Source organism: Cheilinus undulatus, linkage group 4 (assembly GCF_018320785.1).
Source record: "Cheilinus undulatus linkage group 4, ASM1832078v1, whole genome shotgun sequence".
NCBI lineage: Eukaryota > Metazoa > Chordata > Actinopteri > Labriformes > Labridae > Cheilinus > Cheilinus undulatus.
The window spans coordinates 45,270,057-45,290,056 of record NC_054868.1 but is presented as its reverse complement, the minus strand read 5'-3'; the positions used below and the strand labels follow the sequence as shown (position 1 = coordinate 45,290,056).

The 20,000-nt window shown below is 42.8% G+C and overlaps 1 protein-coding gene across 1 annotated transcript in view; it reads left to right on the top strand.

Annotated features, from left to right (window-relative positions):
- The window catches only part of grin2ab (glutamate receptor, ionotropic, N-methyl D-aspartate 2A, b), a 227,224-nt gene extending 207,470 nt beyond the window's left edge, over window positions 1–19,754 (top strand). Inside the window, exons 17-20 of the mRNA XM_041785148.1 lie at window positions 5,037–5,275; window positions 11,452–11,635; window positions 14,711–15,518; window positions 17,601–19,754. Of these exons, the coding sequence (XP_041641082.1) occupies window positions 5,037–5,275; window positions 11,452–11,635; window positions 14,711–15,518; window positions 17,601–18,603 (2,234 nt within the window). The 3' untranslated portion in view covers window positions 18,604–19,754. The remainder of the gene's footprint in view (window positions 1–5,036; window positions 5,276–11,451; window positions 11,636–14,710; window positions 15,519–17,600) is intronic.
- The last annotated feature ends 246 nt before the right edge of the window (window positions 19,755–20,000 follow it).

Genomic DNA, 20,000 nt, shown 5'->3' with positions numbered 1-20,000 from the left:
ATCCCTTAAAGATGGAAGAGCCATGCCCCCCCTCTCTCCCGGCAGCTGAAGGGTGGTAAATTTTATTCTTGGTCTTTTCTTATCCCAAATGAATCGTGAAATATGTTTATTCCATTCTCTGAACTGTTTTTGAGGTATTTCCACTGGTAGTGATAAGAAGAGGTATAATAATCTGGGAAGAATGTTCATTTTCACTGATCTAATTCTGCTGCCGAAATCAAGAGGGAGCAAGCTCCAGCCACTGAGGTCCCTGTATATTTCTTTGTTAATGGGGTGATAGTTGATATTATACAACTGTGACAGGTCTTTGGGGAGGTTTACTCCAAGATATTTGATATGCGAGGAGTGCCATTTAAAGTTATATTTCGCCAAAAGTCCTTGTGATGGAGCATAATTAAATATCATGACCTGAGTCTTATGGACATTAAGAACATAACCTGAATATAGACCATATGTTTCAAGTCTTTTCATAAGTAAAGGCAGACCTGTATCTGGATCCACAAGCGTGACCAGAACATCGTCTGCGTACAGACTCACTTTATATTCTTCTCCTCCCATCATAATTCCTTTTAATTCTTTATCCTGTCGAATCATTTGGGCCAAAGGTTCAATAAACAAGTTGAAGAGGCTAGGGCTGGCAGGGCAGCCCTGCCTACAGCCCCTTTGCAAGGTTACAGAGTTAGAGAGACTACCATTTATCTTTATTCTTGCAGTAGGAGAGGAGTAAAGTACCTGTATGCATCGGATGAAATTCAGGCTAAAACCAAATCTTTTCATAACAAGGAAGAGGAATTCCCACCCGACGGAATCAAAAGCCTTTTCAGCGTCCAAACTCAGAATAATAGAGCTAATTTTTCCTTCATGTATTTTCTCAATTACATGTAATGCTCTTCTTATATTGTCTTGAGTTTGTCTATTCTTTATAAAACCCGTTTGGTCCTCATCAATTAACAGAGGCATCACTGCCTCCATCCTCTTTGTTAAGATAGTTGCATATAATTTATAATCTGTGTTTAAGACGCTTATAGGTCTGTATCCCCGACAATCCATCCTATCCTTTCCCTCTTTTGGGATAACCGATATAAAAGCCTCTCCCCAAGAGGGAGGGGGAGATCCCCCCCTCAATATAAAATTAAAGCATGCTTCTAATAAGGGGAGTAGGTGATTTCTCATTGATTTATACCACTCCGTGGGAAACCCGTCTGTACCGGGAGATTTATTAGAGTTCAAACTTGAGATAGCACTCTCTATCTCCTCTACTGTTATTGGTAGGCTAAGTTTATCGTTAGCTTCTTTACCTAGCATAGGAAGGTCTAGGGAGTTCAAGAACTCATTAATGGTTTGTCTATTTGGCTGTTCTGACTGTGAATAAAGGGACTTGTAGTATGTCTCAAACACTTTTTGTATATCATCTAAGTTGCTAGAAATCTTATTTGTTGCCGGGTCTCTAATCTTATGAATGCAGTTGTTTGCTTGTTGTTTTCTAAGCCTCCAGGCTAACAATTTAGAAGCTTTTGGGCCTGCTTCATAATATCTTTGCTTCATAAACCTAATGTTTTTCTCAACTTCCTCGCTTAATATTTTATCTATTTCCTGTTTCACATTTCTGATTTGTTGTGTTGTATATGGATCCTTATTAGTAATGCTCATTTTTTCTAAATCTCTCAGTTTTTCCTGCAATGTTAATAGCTTCTGGGTTTTAGTTTTGTTCAATAAAGCCATTCTGGCTATGATTTTCCCCCTGAGAACAGCTTTGGCTGCATCCCACAATATACAAGGATTCACCTCCCCATTGTTATTATCCTGCATATAAAGATTTATGTCTTTCACCATAGCATTTCTGAAAGGAGTGTCATTTAGCATTCCAATGTTTAACCTCTATAGTGTTTTACATCGTCTGCCATCTAAATGTAATGTTAAGTAAACACCAGAATGATCCGAGAGGTCTCTCTGGCCTATTCTACAATCTTTCAGACGATGCATATCTTTTTTATACATAAAAAAGTAGTCCAATCTTGAATAAGCCGTATGCCGAGCAGAATAAAAGGTATACTCTGGGGATGACCTCCACACATCAACCAATCCCAAATCTTTTAAAATCCTATTTATACATTTTTCAGTTGAGTTCTTCTTTCTTTTCCTATTAGTTGTGTCTAGGGAGGGGTTTAGAAGCATGTTAAAGTCTCCTGCACATATCAGGGTCCCAACCGTCTCTGAAGCAATCAGGTTAAAGATCTTTTTATAAAAACAAATATCAGTCCCAGGAGGAGAGTAGACATTAAGCAGTGTCACTTCCTTTTCATCTAATTTCCCTTTTATAAGGACAAATCTGCCTTCTTTATCTCTTATTTCTGATAAAAATTCAAAGCGAGTTGAGTTTGAGATTAAAATGGCAACTCCTCTTTTTTTTCCATTCCTATAAGATGAAAAGAAGGTGTTTCTAAAGCCTGTTTTTTTCAATTTATCATGTTCGACATCGGAAAGATGTGTTTCCTGCCAGAATGCAATGTTTATCCTCTCCTTTTTTGTTTTAGATATCATTTTACTCCTCTTAATCGGATTATTTAGCCCATTAACATTTAATGACATTATATTATAATACTGGTACTGCATTTAAATATTTTTGTTTGTAATTTTACCACTGTGACCTTCCAGACCTCAAAAACAGAAAGGAAAACATAAGAAAAGATTCCTGCCGAACTATAATACAAAACAAAGAACTGTGCTTCCAACAAAATAGGTATTGTGTCACCTCGAACAGTGAGGGGGGATGGCCACGGGGTGGGGCCCCTCATCTACTAAGTAAAGTGTGTGGCTATTTATTTGTTGTCGACAGGTACCAGCCTCCACCGTTAATAAAGAAAAGAGCTATACATATTTCTATATACAGCCTATACAAATAAAAAGGGTAGGATAGGGTTATTTTAAATGTCACTGACTCAATCCCTGGTGATAGTAGAGCAGCCTCGAATCCAAAACAAAACGTAAACAAAGTTTTTTCACCATCATATTCACTCTATACAGAATAGTCCATGCCTCACTCATCCTCTACTGCTGCTCCCGGTTCCGTTCTACGGTATCCTTTCAGTTTTTCCCGAACCTGCCGCTGGAACCGGTCCTTTTCTCCGCCGTGTCGGTGTTCGGTCGTTTCCCACGGCAGAAGTCGAGCCAGCATCTCCTCCGTTACTGCTTTCTTCTTGGTGCTTTGCTTTACTTCACCCACCGTGAATCCTCGCTTGCGCAGGTCCTCTGCTGCTTGTGCCGCGCTGTTGTGCTGGACCGTGCCCGACTCATAAAAGATGCGGATTTTCGTCAAAGGAGTTTGAAAGCGTATTCCGTTTTCTTTCAGTGCCCTTTTAACTGGTATATATTCCTTCCTTCTGATCTGCACGTCTGCTGCGTAATCATGATCGAAGTACACTCGTTTGTTTTGAACACGAAGTTCCTTCCTCCATGCCGTGTACAGTATTTTCTCTTTAACCGAGAACTTAAGGAACCGGACCACAATAGACCGTGGCGCGGCACTTGCGGGAGGTTTTGACGCCAAGGCTCGGTGAGCCCGTTCAATCCCCAAGTCACAGTCCGGGCCAAGATCAGCTCCAAGTTCTGACTTGATGAGGTTTTCCACAAACACTGCAACAGACGTGCCTTCAGCTTCCTCCGGGACACCATAGATCCTAATATTATTGCGCCGAGAGCGTCCTTCCAAATCTGCTACTTTATCCTGCATTGCTCGTTGATCACTCAGTAGCTGCGTTAAGGCATCTTTCACTCCGATATCCCACCGCTCCGTGTCTGCCGTTCTCCTCTCCAGCTCACCGATGCGTTTCACTGTGCCATCGATCTTGTTTGTTGTATCTTGTATCTTTTTATTGATTTCTGACGCGAATTCGTCCATTTGTTTTTTAATGTCCTCCCGAAAACACGTTCGGAATTCCATAAGATCGCTTTTCAGCTCGGCTTGGAGTGCTGCCATCCCCGTACATACTGCTTCACTCACCACCTTACGGATCGAGTCCAAAGTTTCGTTTTCAGTAGCACCACCATCTTGTTTTGCTAACCCCTCGCTAGCCATGACTTCTTTGTCAATTTCTCGCTCGGTGTAGGTTCTCAGCCCATATCCTCCCTTCTTGATTTTGTCCCCGTTCATTGTTAGGTCCGAATGTATCACTTTTAAATGGATTCGAGTTCTATATTAGGGGAAAACTCACAGCTGGTACCGGAGCTCTGTTTCTAAGCTGCCATACTGTGTAGGGCGCCACCGGAAGTCCTCACACCAACATTCTTTATTAACTCACTTACACTGCACTGAAGTTTCTACGTTGCTCCAGGCCTTTAGTGTCATTACAGCTGGGCCAGTGCTCAGATTTTCCTCTTTTCACCCCCTCCTCCTCAGCACTCTCCCTCTCTCCCCACTCTCTCTGTCAGAAAGCTATCAGGGGCTAGTCTTAACACACCATTTCATCATCATTACTCCGAGTGGCTTTGTGTGTGCGCATGTGGCTGTGTGTGTGCCCACCATGGTCCGTTATGTTTACTCCTCCAGATTGTTCTGTATAATAAGCTGTGAGATGGTGCGAATGGAAGAAAAAGAATGAGCCAAACAGAAATCAAACTGCTGAAACCACTAAAGCGCTCCGCTTCACACCCGGCCCCTTTTATTCAGGGCAAAACGGCCGCATGCGCAGGCGACACACGAACACTCTCCCAGTCTGATAATAATTCCTTCCATCTTTCCTTATCACTCCATCACTATCAGTTCCTCCCCTCCTCCTCCTACTCCTACAATCCTTTTTTCACTCCACCTCCTGTCTCCTTTCCATTACGATCTATTTACCACTTCACCTCTCCCCCCTCCTCCCTTTTCCTCTCCATCTTTGCTCCTAATGACACTCCGTTTTTCCCAACCCACCTCCCGTATTCCCTCTATCAGCTCTCTCCTCCTGTTTTCTCTCTCAATTATTCAACTGCTTTTCCCAGGTTGTCTGACAACACCTTAACCTTGCTCTTTGCCCTTTTTCCTGCCTAACCAACAGGTGAGATGGAGGAGCTGGAGGCCCAATGGCTGACTGGAATCTGCCATAATGAAAAGAACGAGGTGATGTCGAGTCAGCTGGACGTGGACAACATGGCGGGCGTCTTCTACATGCTGGCCACAGCCATGGGCCTCTCTATTCTCACCTTCATCTCCGAACATCTTTTCTACTGGAGGCTGAGATACTGCTTCACAGGAGTATGCTCGGGGAGGCCGGGGCTGCTCTTTACTATCAGCAGGGTAAGTACAAGGAAATGTTTCTCATAACCTTTCTCCACTGCAGGGACCTTTCCTAGGAACTTTACCTGCAGCAGGAACATGGTTAAGCTCTGGTTCTTGGGTATTTTCCCCCCTCTGCATCTGAGATATTACCCTCAGATGTTGCTTGTAGAATTTGTATCGCTGAGAGCTGCTTACTTATCAAACAGCATCCTCAAGGGTGCAACAGAATTGATTCAGAAGCACTGGTTGTTACAATATCAATATAAGGTCTCTAGATGGGAATTTCTTGTTATGTTATCGATGTTTAAACAGTAAAGCAAACTTACAGGCTCCTCTAAAAGGCTGTCAACACCAAGAAAAATAAGTTTGACCATAAATGCTAAGCTCTCAGGAAAGTGGATAGCAGAGTTCACACTTCAGCTTTAAGACAAGGACAGCAGTATCTTTGGATCCTAACAGGGATTTGATAAATGGTGGGGCTTTTTTCCTTGGACCTGAAAGTTTGTAGAGGATTTTAGGACTGAAATCTTCCTGAGTTACCTGTTTACAGATGCACCTCACAGTGGGAAATTCTCCATGTTGGACAGGAGGGGGGTCACAGGAGGCAATCTGGTAATGAAAGGACAATACAGAAATGGTTCATGAAGCAACAAAGTCCACTTTAACTTTTTTTAAGAACAAAGTATGTCCGTTTCGTTCATGAAAATAACCGCACTGCAAACATTACAGACTGAGAAACATTTTGTAAATAAAATAGAGTAAAGGATCGGAGGTCTAATCCATGACTAGATTATATATAGATGTGTTTTAGAAGTAGTTACACAGACAGTGGCTCACTTTAGCTTCTTTAGCTTTATGACTGTTGCATGTGCTCTGTGCTCTTAATGGTCAGTGTCACTGACGTCACAGAACAAATCCCAGACCGTTAGCCGATACCGCAACCAGTGCATAAAGGACTATAGTCACTGTATGTGGGTGCCTGCTCTACCCACCGAGCTAAACTGGTGCCCACTAGCTTTCTGTCAGGTGGTCAGAAGATGTCTCAGATGTGTTCTTGATTGTCATTCACTGTGACACACTATGGGTGATGAAACATTTTTCAGGGCCATTGGGTCAGGCTGTGATCATAATGTAAACATTTAGTCCTGTTAGTCATCTACCTGTTCTCTCTCTCCTCTTCTCCTCCTCCTCTAAGGCCGGCCACACGCTACAGGATTTTAAGCCTGATTTTAGCCAAGATTTGACTCCCCCAACGATTGTGGGGGCGTATACCGACTGGAGCCTCGTCGCAAACAAGTATTTGTCTAAGTAGTCTGCATGTGTGTGATGTCAATACGATTCATTTACTGCTCCAAATCGCGTCGTAGCCTCCCAGACCCTGAATCGTAAATATCAAACATATTTGATACTTACAATTCTAGGTCATAATGTCGCTGACGGAGTACCCACAACAACCAATGAGATCGAGCACACCGATAGCGTCACCAGACATACTTTCACCACTCACAGCCATAAACACAACTGTACTTTAATTTCAGCCAGGATTTCATCCTGGGTCTTTCCCCTGTTTTATGATTGTTGCTGCACCTGTAACACAGGCCAGGACAGCCTGTTGTGGAGAGACAGCAAGACGGTATCGACAGACATCTGTGTTTTTTTTGTTTTTTTTTCTGAAGTCACGTGATCACGCAAGGTCATAGGCAGATCAGCAGGTGTGTGGTCTCCAGTGATCTGACTGTCTGGCTGAGTTGTCTAGTGTGTGCGTTCAGAGCAATAAAGCTGAAAAATCTTTGGAAATTGTCCTGAAGTCTGTGGTCTCTCATGGTTTTAAAATCGTTTCAGATTAAAAAAATCGTCTAGTGTGTGGCCGGCCTAAGTGTGTGCGTATTTGTGTGCCAGAGCCACTGTCAGATGGCTGCACAGGGTTTGATCACTGAAATTTGAAAATGACTTGATTAACCCAATATGAAAAAAATAACGAGTTGATCTGAATTGGATGAATGTTCATGAAAAGGCACTGCATTTATTGCAATGTATATTCATGTATAGTTTTAGTCAATAGGGTGCTAAGGATCCATAATGGGGCCCAGTGTGCCACAACCCAGGGCTTGGGAGGGAAGCAGGGTGGCCAGAGTCAAGCTTGATACATGTCAACACACACTTGTGCCACTAAACAGCCATGGTCAAGTTCAGTGGCATCTCTTTTGTCCTGGTCGTTTTGGTCCTGTTAATACGCCTGGAGACCACTGGTGATTTTTAGGCCTTTTGGTCATCCATATCATGACCAGGGGCTCATGGCAACCCTGCTCCCCACCCGGCTGGTACTCTAGACTGTGCGTCCTTGCCACATCCACCCCTACTGTGCCCAGAAGGTGTGGGCTTTGTTATTTTTTTCATCTGATTATTTTCCCATACCCCTGGTAATATGCAAGGACATCCAGAACATGACTGGGGTTGTGTTAATCCTTCCAGCCTGACGGGAGCCTCAGGGAGCTTACTCACCACATCTACACCTTACTTTAGGATTAATTTTTGTCCCAAACATGCCTATTCTGCACATGTATATCCCCCCCAAAAAATGTGTTAGTTTTACTTAACATCGTTCAGACCTACTACGATGACAGTTTTTGTCTTTTTTATCACCATATTAACAGATTGAAAGGACACATGTAAAAAAAAACACTTACAGGAATAAGTAATAAACATATGAAGCATATTCATCACATGTTCAATGATTTCACCAAACATTCACAAGTCGCTCACTGGTTGTTATTCTTGTGTCATCATCCCCTCCTGCTCACTCATGGTGAAATTTTCTGTGACATTTCCTGCTGCTTTCACACATCAGTTCACCTTAATTTTACAGGGGAATTTTACCAGGTAAAGTTGGAATTTAGCTGTTAGCATTCACACATGCAGCTAATGCCAAAATTTCTGAGAAATTTTATAAGGCTTAATGTATGTGTGAAAACGCAATGAGAAATGGCAAAACCTGTAAGTCAATTCATAGCATTTAGCAGATATTTATTACTCTAATGTGGTTGACTCATATTAAGTGGTTTTTGTGGGTTACAAATTATGAAATGCAACTGTAACAGAATTTGACAGTGTGAATTACACATTTAAAAACAGAATTTTACCTCTTGAAAGTCCTTGTAACAATGACTGGGGTTTATTCTGCCCCTTCTGTTTTTGTCCTTCAAGTTTATTCAAGTGTTACTAAAAGTAAGTTTTTCCTATCCTTGACCACTTTAATGAATTTATTACATATATATTTTTTGTACTTTATATATCTACATAATAAACAGCAGTAACAAGTCTCCAATTTTAATTCTAATAAGCTGCCTTCACAGCTGGAATGTCATTGTCATTCTTGGCACCACAGCTGACAAATTGATCGTAAGTGCAGATGCTTAAATCATTATCGTTTCAGTTTGTTATTGTTCTCTGTGTTGATGGCCTTTAAAAGACAACTAGATAAAAGAAAGAGTGGGCTAAACACAGAAAGAATCTGCAATAGAGACTAAATTCACCTGTGTTTCCAAATCATTTCCCTGTGGTTGTGTGCTGCAGCAGAGAAATTATCAGGGAAAAAAATATTATTATTGCAGTTCTGAACACAGCTGCCAAGCATTTCCAGTTTTTAACACAATTAATTCAAACATTGCACTGTAAAATAGAAAACAATAACTTTGCTGCTGTCTTAAACTGTGCGAACATCTCATCTCAAACAAAGATTTCCAATCCTTCATCTGCTAATTTGCTTAATCTTCACGGCTCTTCATAAGAAATGCAAACAAGAAAACACAGAAGGGACTTTAAGTTGTGTAAATGAGTAAAACTCTCATGGTTGTAAAGCTTTAATTTCATGTGTCTTTTTGTGGATCATTTGCATGAAATGTGCTACAACACCAATTCCAAAAAAGTTGGGGCGCTTTGTAAAATGAAGATTAAAACAGAATGAAATGATTTTCAAATCTCATAAACCCATATTGTAGTCACAGTAGAACATACAGAATAGATCAGATGCTGAAACTGAGACATTTTACTATTTTCATGTAAAATATTAGCTCATTTTTAGACTGATGGCAGCAACACATTTAAAAAAAGTAGGGACAGGGCCATGTTTGCCATTGTGTAGCATCACCTATTCTTTTAACAACAGTCTGTAAATGTCTGGTAGTAGGATTGTCTGATTTGGGATTCTAGTTGCTCAATAGTCCTTGGTCTTCTTGGCTGTATTTCTTATTTTATAATGCCCTAAATGTTTTCTCCTCTTAAGAGGCTCAGACTTGTAGGTAGGCCAGTTCAGCACCTGGATTCTTCTCCTGTGAAGCCATGCTGTTGTGATGGATGTGGTATGTGGTTTATAAGTGTCCTGCTGAAATAGTCAAGGCCTTACCTGAAAGAGACACTGTCTGGATGGGAGCATGTGTTGCTCTAAAACCTCTGTATACTGTCAGCATTGATAGTACCTTTCCAGGTGTGTAGGCTGCCTATGTCATTGGTACTAACGCAACCCCATACCATCAGAGACACAGGCTGCTGATAACATGTTGGATTGCTTCTTTCTTCTTTTGTTTGTGGGACACAGGGACTCCATTTTAAATGAGCTTTGGCCCAGAGAAGTCTGGGGTGTTTCTGGACCCTGTTCACATATGGCTTCTTCTCTCCATGATACAGCTTTAAGTTAGATTTGTGAATGGCAGAGCGATCTGCGTTGACAAACATGATTTATGGAATTGTTCCTGAGCCTATGGAGGGATTTCCAGCACAGAATCCTGCCTGTTTTTAATGCAGTGCTGCCTGCATCCAATATTAACCTTCAGCCTTGTTCACTATGTAGAGATTTCTTCAGATTCTCTGAATCTTTTGATGATATCATGTACTGTTGATGGTGCAAAATTCAATGTCTTCACAATTTTAGGTTGAGGAACATTTTTGTGAAATTGTTCCTCAATTTTTAGACTCAGTTTTTCTCAGATTGGTGAGCCTCTGCACATCTTTACTTCTGAGAGAATACAGTCATGTTACTGACCTGTTGCTGAATTTACCTTATTAGTTCCAAAATGTCCCTCTAGCTGTTCAATTGTACCACTTTCTTTTCCAGCCTTTTGTTGCCCCATTCCTACATTTAGGACACGTGTTGCTACCATCAAATTCAAAATAAGCTAATATTTTTCATGAAGTTGTAAAAGGTCTCAAGTTTAACATCTGATATGGTGTTTAGGCTCTATTTTTGCACAAAAAGTTGGTTATATAATTTACATTTCACACAGTGCCCCAACTTTTTTTGGAGTTGAGGTTATATATTTATCCCGTTCAAGTTTGTATTTGTTTGATAAAAGACGGATGACGGGTCCAGCTGAGGTAGAGCTGGTTCACTGCTGCTCATACAGTAGGTACAGCAGGAACGAAGAGTCACACTTAGCTTAGGGGATGATGCACGCTCACTCACAGCTCTCTCTGTATCCCTCTCTCACCCACACACGCAAACACAAGGCTGTCTAACAAAGTTAAAAATGGTAACACATATGCAGCCGCAGTGTGCTGAGGGACAGACTTGACCACCAACGTATAAGGGTAGACGGATGCCCACACACACACTGGAACACACAAAGTTAAACACACACAAACAGAAATGGGCACACCCAGACGGACCGTTCTTCCATTATTCATATGTCATGTCTCTGTGTTAGGCAGGGCTTTTATTCCAGACGAGCAGCATTTCACACATTAAGTGTTTTACAAAAAGAGCGCGTTGTGTGTCTGTGAGTGTGTGTCTGTCTCTCCATGAGCACATGCCGTTAGAGCAGCGATACTGGAGGGTGAGTGGACGACTGCAGGAAGAACATCTCCTTGCACTCAGAGGCTCCCTCCAGTGACATCATCACCTAAATTTAATTTTGCAGGCGCCTCAGAAAGCGGTTCATCTTGAGAAGTGGCGATTATCTCTTCCTGCCTCTTTAGCAAACAAAATGAGGTGAAGGTTTGTAGTAAATGCAGCGCAAAAAAGGATGAAGAGGTCTCTGTTAATTAACTGTGCAAGGAAATTAGTCTGGTGTATGTTGAACTTTATTTTGTGGAGTCACTGGGTTGAGAATAAACGGTTTCATTATCTCTCTTATCTCTGTCCTCCCTGCCTGCCCCTAATTTCCTTTTTCTCTTTTTCTTCCTCTCTCTCTCCCTCTCAGGGTATTTGGAGCTGCATCCACGGTGTTCACATAGATATGAAGAAGAAGAATCCTGAGCTGGACTTTAGTCCTCAAGCCAATATGCTGCATCTGCTCAAGTCTGCCAAGTCTGTGGCTTTATCGTCCCCTAAACGCAACACAGTGCTGCTGCAGCCCAGCATCCTTGATGTCATGACAGGGAAAGGTACTTTAAGTCTTTCTCAATCACAGTAAAGATGGCCAGTGTTGGGAGTAACACGTTATTAAGTAATCTATTAGTGCAGAGGTTCTCAACTGGTTGAGCATTAGGATCCAAAGCCAAATCCTCAGTGAGAAATCGTGGCCTGAATTTCTGATATTTTTCTACCAGTCTGATTTATTTAATGAAAAATGGTGGAGTTTGGACCTCAGGCAGTGATGGCAATGATAAATGGTAAATGCACTTAAATCTGTATAGTGCTTCTCTGGTCATCTAACCACTCAAAGTGCTTTTCTGCACCACAGCATAGACTCATTCACATCCATTCACTCCACATTCACACCCTGACAGCGAAGGCTGCTATGGAGAGTGGCCATCATTAACCAGTCCCCTTCATACACATCCATTTGCAACTGAGGCAGCAGCAATTCGGGGTTAAGAATCTCATCCATGGACACGTTGTTGTGACTGCGGGAGCTGGGGCCTGAACCCTGGACCTTTCTAGTGAGAGATGATGACTATACCTACTGACCCAGTCCCCCTACAAGGTTCAGTCCAAAACATATGGCAAAACAAAGGGACAGGAGGAAGGAGGGCTTTCAGGCACATATTGCGACCCAATGAAAAAGACTCCAGCTTCCATTTCTGAGTTCTGACCCACCAACTAAGAACCACTGAGTACAACTACAAAGATTACGTGTATATTGGACCACAGAATGTATAGCATTAGTTCTGTAATTTAAGTAATCAGTTATATTGTCATCTTTTCATTAAAGCAATTTGTCACTGGAAAAAAATGCTATATTTTGCATAAAAAAAGAGAAAAGAAAATCCTTGAAGCAGCTGTAAACTTTCTTTTCCCTCAGGTTTCTGTGCATGTAGCCGACATAAGGTAAATATACATCATAATTATATCACTGCAGACTGCTGAAATATTGCACAAAGCTTAATTGGCATCAGCCATTTGGTTGGCTGGCCACATGCTAGAATGTTTTCAAATCTTAAACAAGTTTTTAAAACATGGGAGACCACAGACATACAACAATTTCAAATGATTTTTCAACACATAATCCTCTAAGTGCACACATAATCACACATAATCCACACTTAAGGGTTTATTTGCAAAGGACCTCAACATGCCCCTCCCAATCTTCAGAGGGGGTAAACCTTGGATAAGGTTGAAATTAGAACTTAGAATGTGTAGACAGCCTTATTTTAAGTGACATTTGAGTGCAATCCATGGTAGCCTCCATTTTGAAAGACTAACTTTTTTATCAACCTAGTAAGGCTGGCTACACCCAATTTGAGGCCTGATTTGCCTGCCCTGACGATCATGAGGAGGTATCCTGTGTCAAGGCTTGTGGCAAACAAGAATAATCCTCAAGTGTGTCGTGTCAACACAATTATTTTACTGCTTCAAATCAAGTCGTAGCCTCCCAGACCTTGAATTGTAAATATCAAGTATGTTTGATTTTTAAATTCTGGTCATAATGCGAGCAAGCAGACCGGGTAGCGTCACCAGCTGGATCTGACGTACTATCATCCCCCCACAAACCTAAACACAACTGTACCTTCATTTTTGGGATTTCTTCCCGATTCTTTTCTTTGTTTTGTGAGTTTTGCTGCAACTGTAACATGCCAGGACAGCTTATTGTGGAGGGACAGCAAGCCCAGGGTATTGACAGACATTCATGTTTGTTTTTCTTCTGAAGTCATATGATCTCACAAGGTCGTTGGCAGGTCAGCTGGTGTGTAGTCTCAGTGGTCTGACTGTCTAGTTAAATGTGTGCATTCAAAGTTTATAAGATTAAAAATCACTTGAATTTGTCTTTATGTCTGTGGTCCCCCACATTTTTAAATTGTTAAAGATTTGATAATCATCTTGTGTGTGGCCAGCTTAAAAAGATCGAGAATTGGAGTTGAAGCAGGTCTGAAGCCTCTTAACAAACAGCTACATCATTCTGGCATATTATCTGTGTCCCTAATTATGCATAAAGTAATATCCCCATGTAAACAAAATGCATGAGCTTAAAAAATGTACAATTTGGGTCTATAAAGGTACCAACCAAATGTTTTTGGGCACGGCTGTAAACTTTATTTCTAATGTTAAACTCTGTTTTTAAACATGAGGTGTGTATTTGACTTCCCGTGCTTCTGCAGACAGCCTCCAGTGGACATTCAAGGAACTGCAGTTTGTTGCTCTCTCATATTGGCTTCATATTTCAGCTGCAAAGATTGCCGCTTGGTTATTATGCATGGTAATAGCGAGGTAGCAGAGAGGACAGCCCTTATTTTGTGGACATATCCCCATTATGTTGAATTTTTCAAAGGGCGAAAAGAACATCAAGGTGGTTTGTAAGTTTAGGGGCCCATTGTTTTTGTGAAAATGTCTGTGTCTGATACTGGAGTCCTCTGCCCAGTTAATTCTCAGACTGTGAGCATATTAAAGAGCTGTAAAGGTTATCACAGCTATTATTACTGTCATAAGGCTGCAGAATTACAGATTATGGGCTGTAAATGAGGCTGCAGAAGGATGGTTGAATCGATGAAATCAAAGATGGACGTACGGTCGCCTACGTGCTGTCTGGACAATATCATCAAGCACAATAAGTCACAAAAGAGTATTCATTTTCGTACTCTGACGTTTTACTTTCACAGAATGCAACACTGTAATCTAACAAGTGACTTTTCACTATCAGTTTTCTTGTGACAAAACAAGTTGCTTTTAAAAGTAAAGTGAACCAGACTAAGGATGACTTCTATCTCAAAGTTTTTAGATTTTGCCCTCACAAAGCAGCTAAATGTGGCACATGTGATAAGACTGCTTACACGTCCAGAGGTGACTCTGTCTTCTTTATTCAGTTTGTGTATGCAGATCTAAAGGTGACTCTCTTCACCTTGTTATGGACTTGCGCATCTAATAGGATTGACTGTCATGATTGAGTTCACCTTGTGATTAGAAACACATTAGGTGACACACACAGAGTGCCAGGGCACAAGATGAAGTATCTAGCTGAGCATCCATCCAAACATCCATCTATTGTATCTGCTGTCTGAGGTGCATCTTTCCTTGTCTCCTAGGTAACTCGCTCCATGGTCTGCCCCCGAAGGGTCCTGGTCTCTATAGCAACGCTGCTGGTCCGCAAGGTTTCCTGTCATTGGCCGGGCGACACAAAAACCTCCTCAATAATGCTGCACCATTCCCTGTGCAACAGAAACCCCCTCCCCTCCAAACCAGTCCCAACAAGCCCCAGCTGTCGATCACAAACGACAACGGAAAGACCCGCCTCGCCGGCCCGGCCCTCACGGCCTCCAAACCTCGAGCCCTGTGGAAGAAAAGCGTGGAGACATTAAAAACCCAGCCTTCTGTTGTATCGCCAGGTCCAAATCCCGCCCCCTCATCTGGACCAGGACCTCCACAGATGAAGAGCCAGCGCTACCTCCCCGAAGAACCACCGCCGCACTCTGACATCTCAGAGTGCTCCAGCCGCCCGCCGTCACACAAAGATTCTGACTCCATGGGGGCGAGGGGTGGGTTCAAGCCAATCAATCAGCTAAGAAAAAGAGGTGGAGGAGGAGGAGGAGGAGGAGGAGGAGGAGGGGAAGGTGGGGGCAGAGGATCAAAGATATACTCCATTGACTCGGACCAGGCCAGTCTGCAGTCTGCTCCCCCGTACCAACGAGACAGCCAGGGGGGAGGTGACGAACACAGTTATCCCCCTGACCTGTTTCCACCTGAGAGCACGTACTCACACACTCACACACACTCCCACCAGGGCGACGCACCCATTCTGCAGCTGAGCGCCAGCCTGCTGCACCATAGTCACAGCGCCGAGGCCGACCTGCACTCCCTGAAGGACAAGAAATACAGCACCTACACCCACAGCAGGTATCATGTGTGACACAAATACTAACTCCATGATCATGATCTAGCACTTAAATGGCCAGTTTCACAAACAGGATTAGATTAAAGCCAGTCTCAGACTGGGTACATGTGTCTCGGCTGTGACATGGCTATGGCATGGCATGTTGACAGGTGAGGGCTGACGTGCCTGATATACATATCTCATGCACAGAAAATCTAGAGAGTAGACAGCTCCCCTATTTTTCCATGACCAGCATGTTCTGTTGTCCAAAACAGACAGGAAAATAATAATGGAGAGCATTATTTACCTTATTTTAGCAGATATGTACGTCCACACTGGAGGAATATGTTTGCAATGTGTTTCTTGTTGACCCTGATAATGGTCACAGGCCCAAATGTGTCTGTCTAATGGAGTTGTTCTCTAAATTTAAACTATTGGTGAAGCTTTTTGTTTCCACATCTATAGAAAATGTCTTGAGGTTGCAATTTAGACAGTAAGTACAAGGGAAGTTTTCAAGCTCCCAATTAAGGAAAAGAAATTCTGTTTTGTGTTTGCTTTAATTACCACCATACCAAAAAGAAACGAAGAAAAGTACAGACACAAAATGTTTGCGTGTTACACCCCTATTATTGAGGTAAACTTATGAAGAAAGACAGGGCTGTGAAAGCATGGAGACAAAGCCAACACACAGTACACAGGCACCTTGTATAAAAGCCATGAGGGTGCATGATGGAGCTGACACATGAGGCAGCTGCACACAGCAAAACATGCACCCAGTCTGAAAAAGGTGTTAACCAGGAGTTGGCCTTAGTTCAGATGAGTTAGTGACTAAAATTTGGCTCTGCTAGTCTGTGAAAATGGAGTCCCATAGTTTCATTGTAGTCCAGTGTGCTCATAAATACCTACTGGTTTGAATCTTGAGAGGAAACAATGGCAAAGGCAAAAAAGATTTTGTTAAAAAAAACTGTAGTAAGTTTGGAAAAAATGCTTCTCGAATAACTATTACGAATAAAGGCCTTCTCCTTGCTTTTAACTAAATCCCTGTTTGCAATGCCAAAAACCTTAATGTGACCAGGACTTTAAGAGAGATGGCTGTTGGCCTTCCTCTCTGAGAGAAAGTAGAAAGCTTAGGGTTCAAGCACAGATATTATCTCCACTTAATTTTCTTTGTTCATCTGTAAGCAGCCTTGAAAAGTTCTTTCATTAAAATTATTTAGCTGATAAATTTAATCAACAAGGAATGGCCTCTATATTAGATGCAGGGGTGGAAAGAAACTGATTACATTTACTTGCATTGATTTACTGTATTTGAGAAGCTTTTGTGTACTTGTACTTTTTTGAATGCCTTTTGATATCAGTCACTTTATTTTTACTGAAGTATATTTTTGGGGAATTATTAGCTTTCACTACATTTTAAAAAGCATATATTACTGAGAAAAGAAATCAAACTAAAAGCCAGGAGAAGACTCTTCCAGGAGGTCCAAGCTTTCTGTCAATGACATGAGACTGGGTAGTAGCTTGGCTTTGATAATAGCACATGGCAAGAGAATAATTCCTCGGTTCATCTCAAAACATTTTACTTACTGTTAAGTTACACCTTATGATACCCAAATGGGTTGGTGATTCATATTCTTCTGATGTTATTGCACATAAAGAAAAGATAAAATTTCACTGTACAAGACCCATGGGTATCAAAAGTAGCTACTCAGTACTTTTCTTTTACTTAAGTAGATTTACAAACTAGTACAATTACTTGTACTTGTGTAAATTATAACTAAAGTAACTGTACTTTTTAATGTTTATTTTAGTACTTCTTTCACTTCTGATAACATGTTGGTCTTCATCTATATATTCCAAGTAGTTCGTGCTCTCTCACGAACATTAAGTCAAAGTTTAACTCGCTCCTTGTAAGATTACGTCCAAGTCTAGGTCTTATTCTTCCCCTTGCAATCAGCTTAATTTAATCTAGAATATGCTGAAGATGTGCAAGTCCCTTGAGTCAAGCATGCTTAAAGGGTATTTTAGTCTAGCTTTAGGCTAAAGCCTTATCTGTAAAACCCGTTGTAGTTTTTTATGAATAATGTCTGTTTTTTCTCTCCTCTCAGTGTGAAAGAGAAGGCCGGGGGATCATTCGATGCTCCCACTACAGCACAGGGAACGCAGATCCGGGCCGGCCACTGTCGCTCCTGCCTAACAAAGCTAAGCGGTTACTCTGGTCTTTACACCGTCCGCTCGCCACAGGCTCGCTGTGACGCCTGCGCCCACCTGGGAAACCTGTATGACATCAGCGAAGACCACCTGCATTCGCACTATTCCCACGCACACACCCACCCACACAGCGGGGACATGTTTACACACTACCTACCCCAGAGTGAGCTGGGGATGGTGGGAGAAGGCGACGGGCTGGTCAGCCACTTTGAGCCCTCCCCTTCCTCCCCGTCTCCTCTTCCCACCCCTTCATCGGCACCACACCTCCAGCTGAGTCGTCAGCACTCCTACGAGAATGTGCTTCCAGACGGCATTCCCGAGCGGTCGCCACAGCAGCACACGCACATGCGGGGCCTGAGCTTGCCTGACAGGGAACGGGACCGGGAGCTGACCTTGGACGAGGGGGCTTATGCTAACGTTCTCACAATGCGCTCTGATCGGCCGTTTAGCAGCCGCAGCCCCCCGTCCCCGTCCCCTTCTCACCACCACAGCTTGGACACCCCGTTGCCCCTTCCCAGGCGCTCAAAAAGCCTCTTCCCTGAACGGCCCTCTCACAACCCTTTCCTCCAGTCAGCCCCTGGCACGGCACAGCGAGAGCCCGCCCCCCAGGCTGTCACACGCATGCCGCAGAGAAATTCTGCCCACGAGCTCTATAAGCAGCGAATGCCGCTTTCGCTTACCCTCGGTAACCATGGCAGCCATCACAACAGCCAGCATGGCGGCCATATCGAGCAACAGGTGTTCTACCCTCAGCAGGAGCCCCCTGTGGTGGCCTACATGGTCTCACCCGCTGCCTCTCAGCCAATGAGCTATGTGACAGCGCCGCGAGCCTCCAGCGCAGGCGGCAATGCTAGGCCGCGTCTCTACCGCCGCATGCCCAGCATCGAGTCTGACGTCTGAGAGTCACACGCAACACAATCTCTGTCACTGAAACACATTAACACACACGCATGCAGGACAGAGGTGTGTGTGAGCGGAGCAGGGAGCTCTGATTCTAAGCACATCCACAGAAAAACACACACAGACACTCACACCGAGACGGCCAGCTCCGGACTTAAAGGTTAAGATGCTGAGTAAATAAATCATTGTTTCTTTATCACAGCCTCTGTGGGGCCGGGCTGGGGCCACAGGGACACCTGGAGGCACAGTCCAGGATGAAGAGGAGCGTGTGCGTGTCAGTGTGTGTTGTAGCCTCAAACTGTGGGCGAAGAGGCACAAACTGACAATACGTCTGACATGACAGATTGAATCCCAATGGAATTAGAGGGACACTGTACACGGAGTCTTTACACCGACAGTGAGATCAGATGGAGGATACAAAAAAAAGTTGTGTGTTTGGAAGACGAGCCGACTTGTCCCGCCCTCTCACCAGCCCTCTTGGAGATGAAGGGGACACAGAGAAGTATGGAGTCATTATTGTTGCAAAACTCAAAAGGACATTTTAATGTTTTGAGAGCATGACTTAATTATTTTAGGCTCTTCAAACTTTATTTTGAATCTACCTTTCTACTCAAAACTGCCTCGCTGTGTGTAGATTTTATCTATGCTCAGAAAGTACACTTGTGCTCAAATTTTTAGTTGATTGCTTAGATTTCCTGTGCTCATGCTTAAACTTTTCCTTTTCATTTGGTTTGCTTATGCTTGCTTATGAAACTTCCACTCTGATTTTTCTGTGTGCGTATAAAACTTCAGATATTGACAGTAACAGCATTTAGATATATGAACCAAGCTGTACAATTAAAGTAAAATATTGAAAGCCAAAAATGGTTGTAGTGCAACGAGACAAAGATTTCAACCAGGTATATATATATATGTGTGTGTCAAATGGACCAATACTGAGAAAACAAAGTGTTTGTTGTGCAATAACAAAAATGAATGCATCAATTTAAATATCAACAGAAGTGTGTGGATTGTGCTTGGTGCATTCATACAAAAAAGGACAAAGTTAGCCAGCATCAGGGTAACTATGTGAGTGGTAATCAGAGAAACTCTGTGACTGTGGAGTGGTCGTCAGAGTGACTCTGTGACTGTTGAGTGGTTGTCAGCATGACTCTGTGACTGTTGAGTGGTCATCAGAGTAACTCTGTGACTGTCGAGTGGTCATCAGAGTGACTCTGTGACTGTCGAGTGGTCATCAGAGTGACTCTGTGACTGTCGAGTGGTCATCAGAGTGACTCTGTGACTGTCGAGTGGTCATCAGAGTGACTCTGTGACTGTCGAGTGGTCATCAGAGTGACTCTGTGACTGTCGAGTGTTCATCAGAGTGACTCTGTGACTGTCGAGTGGTCATCAGAGTG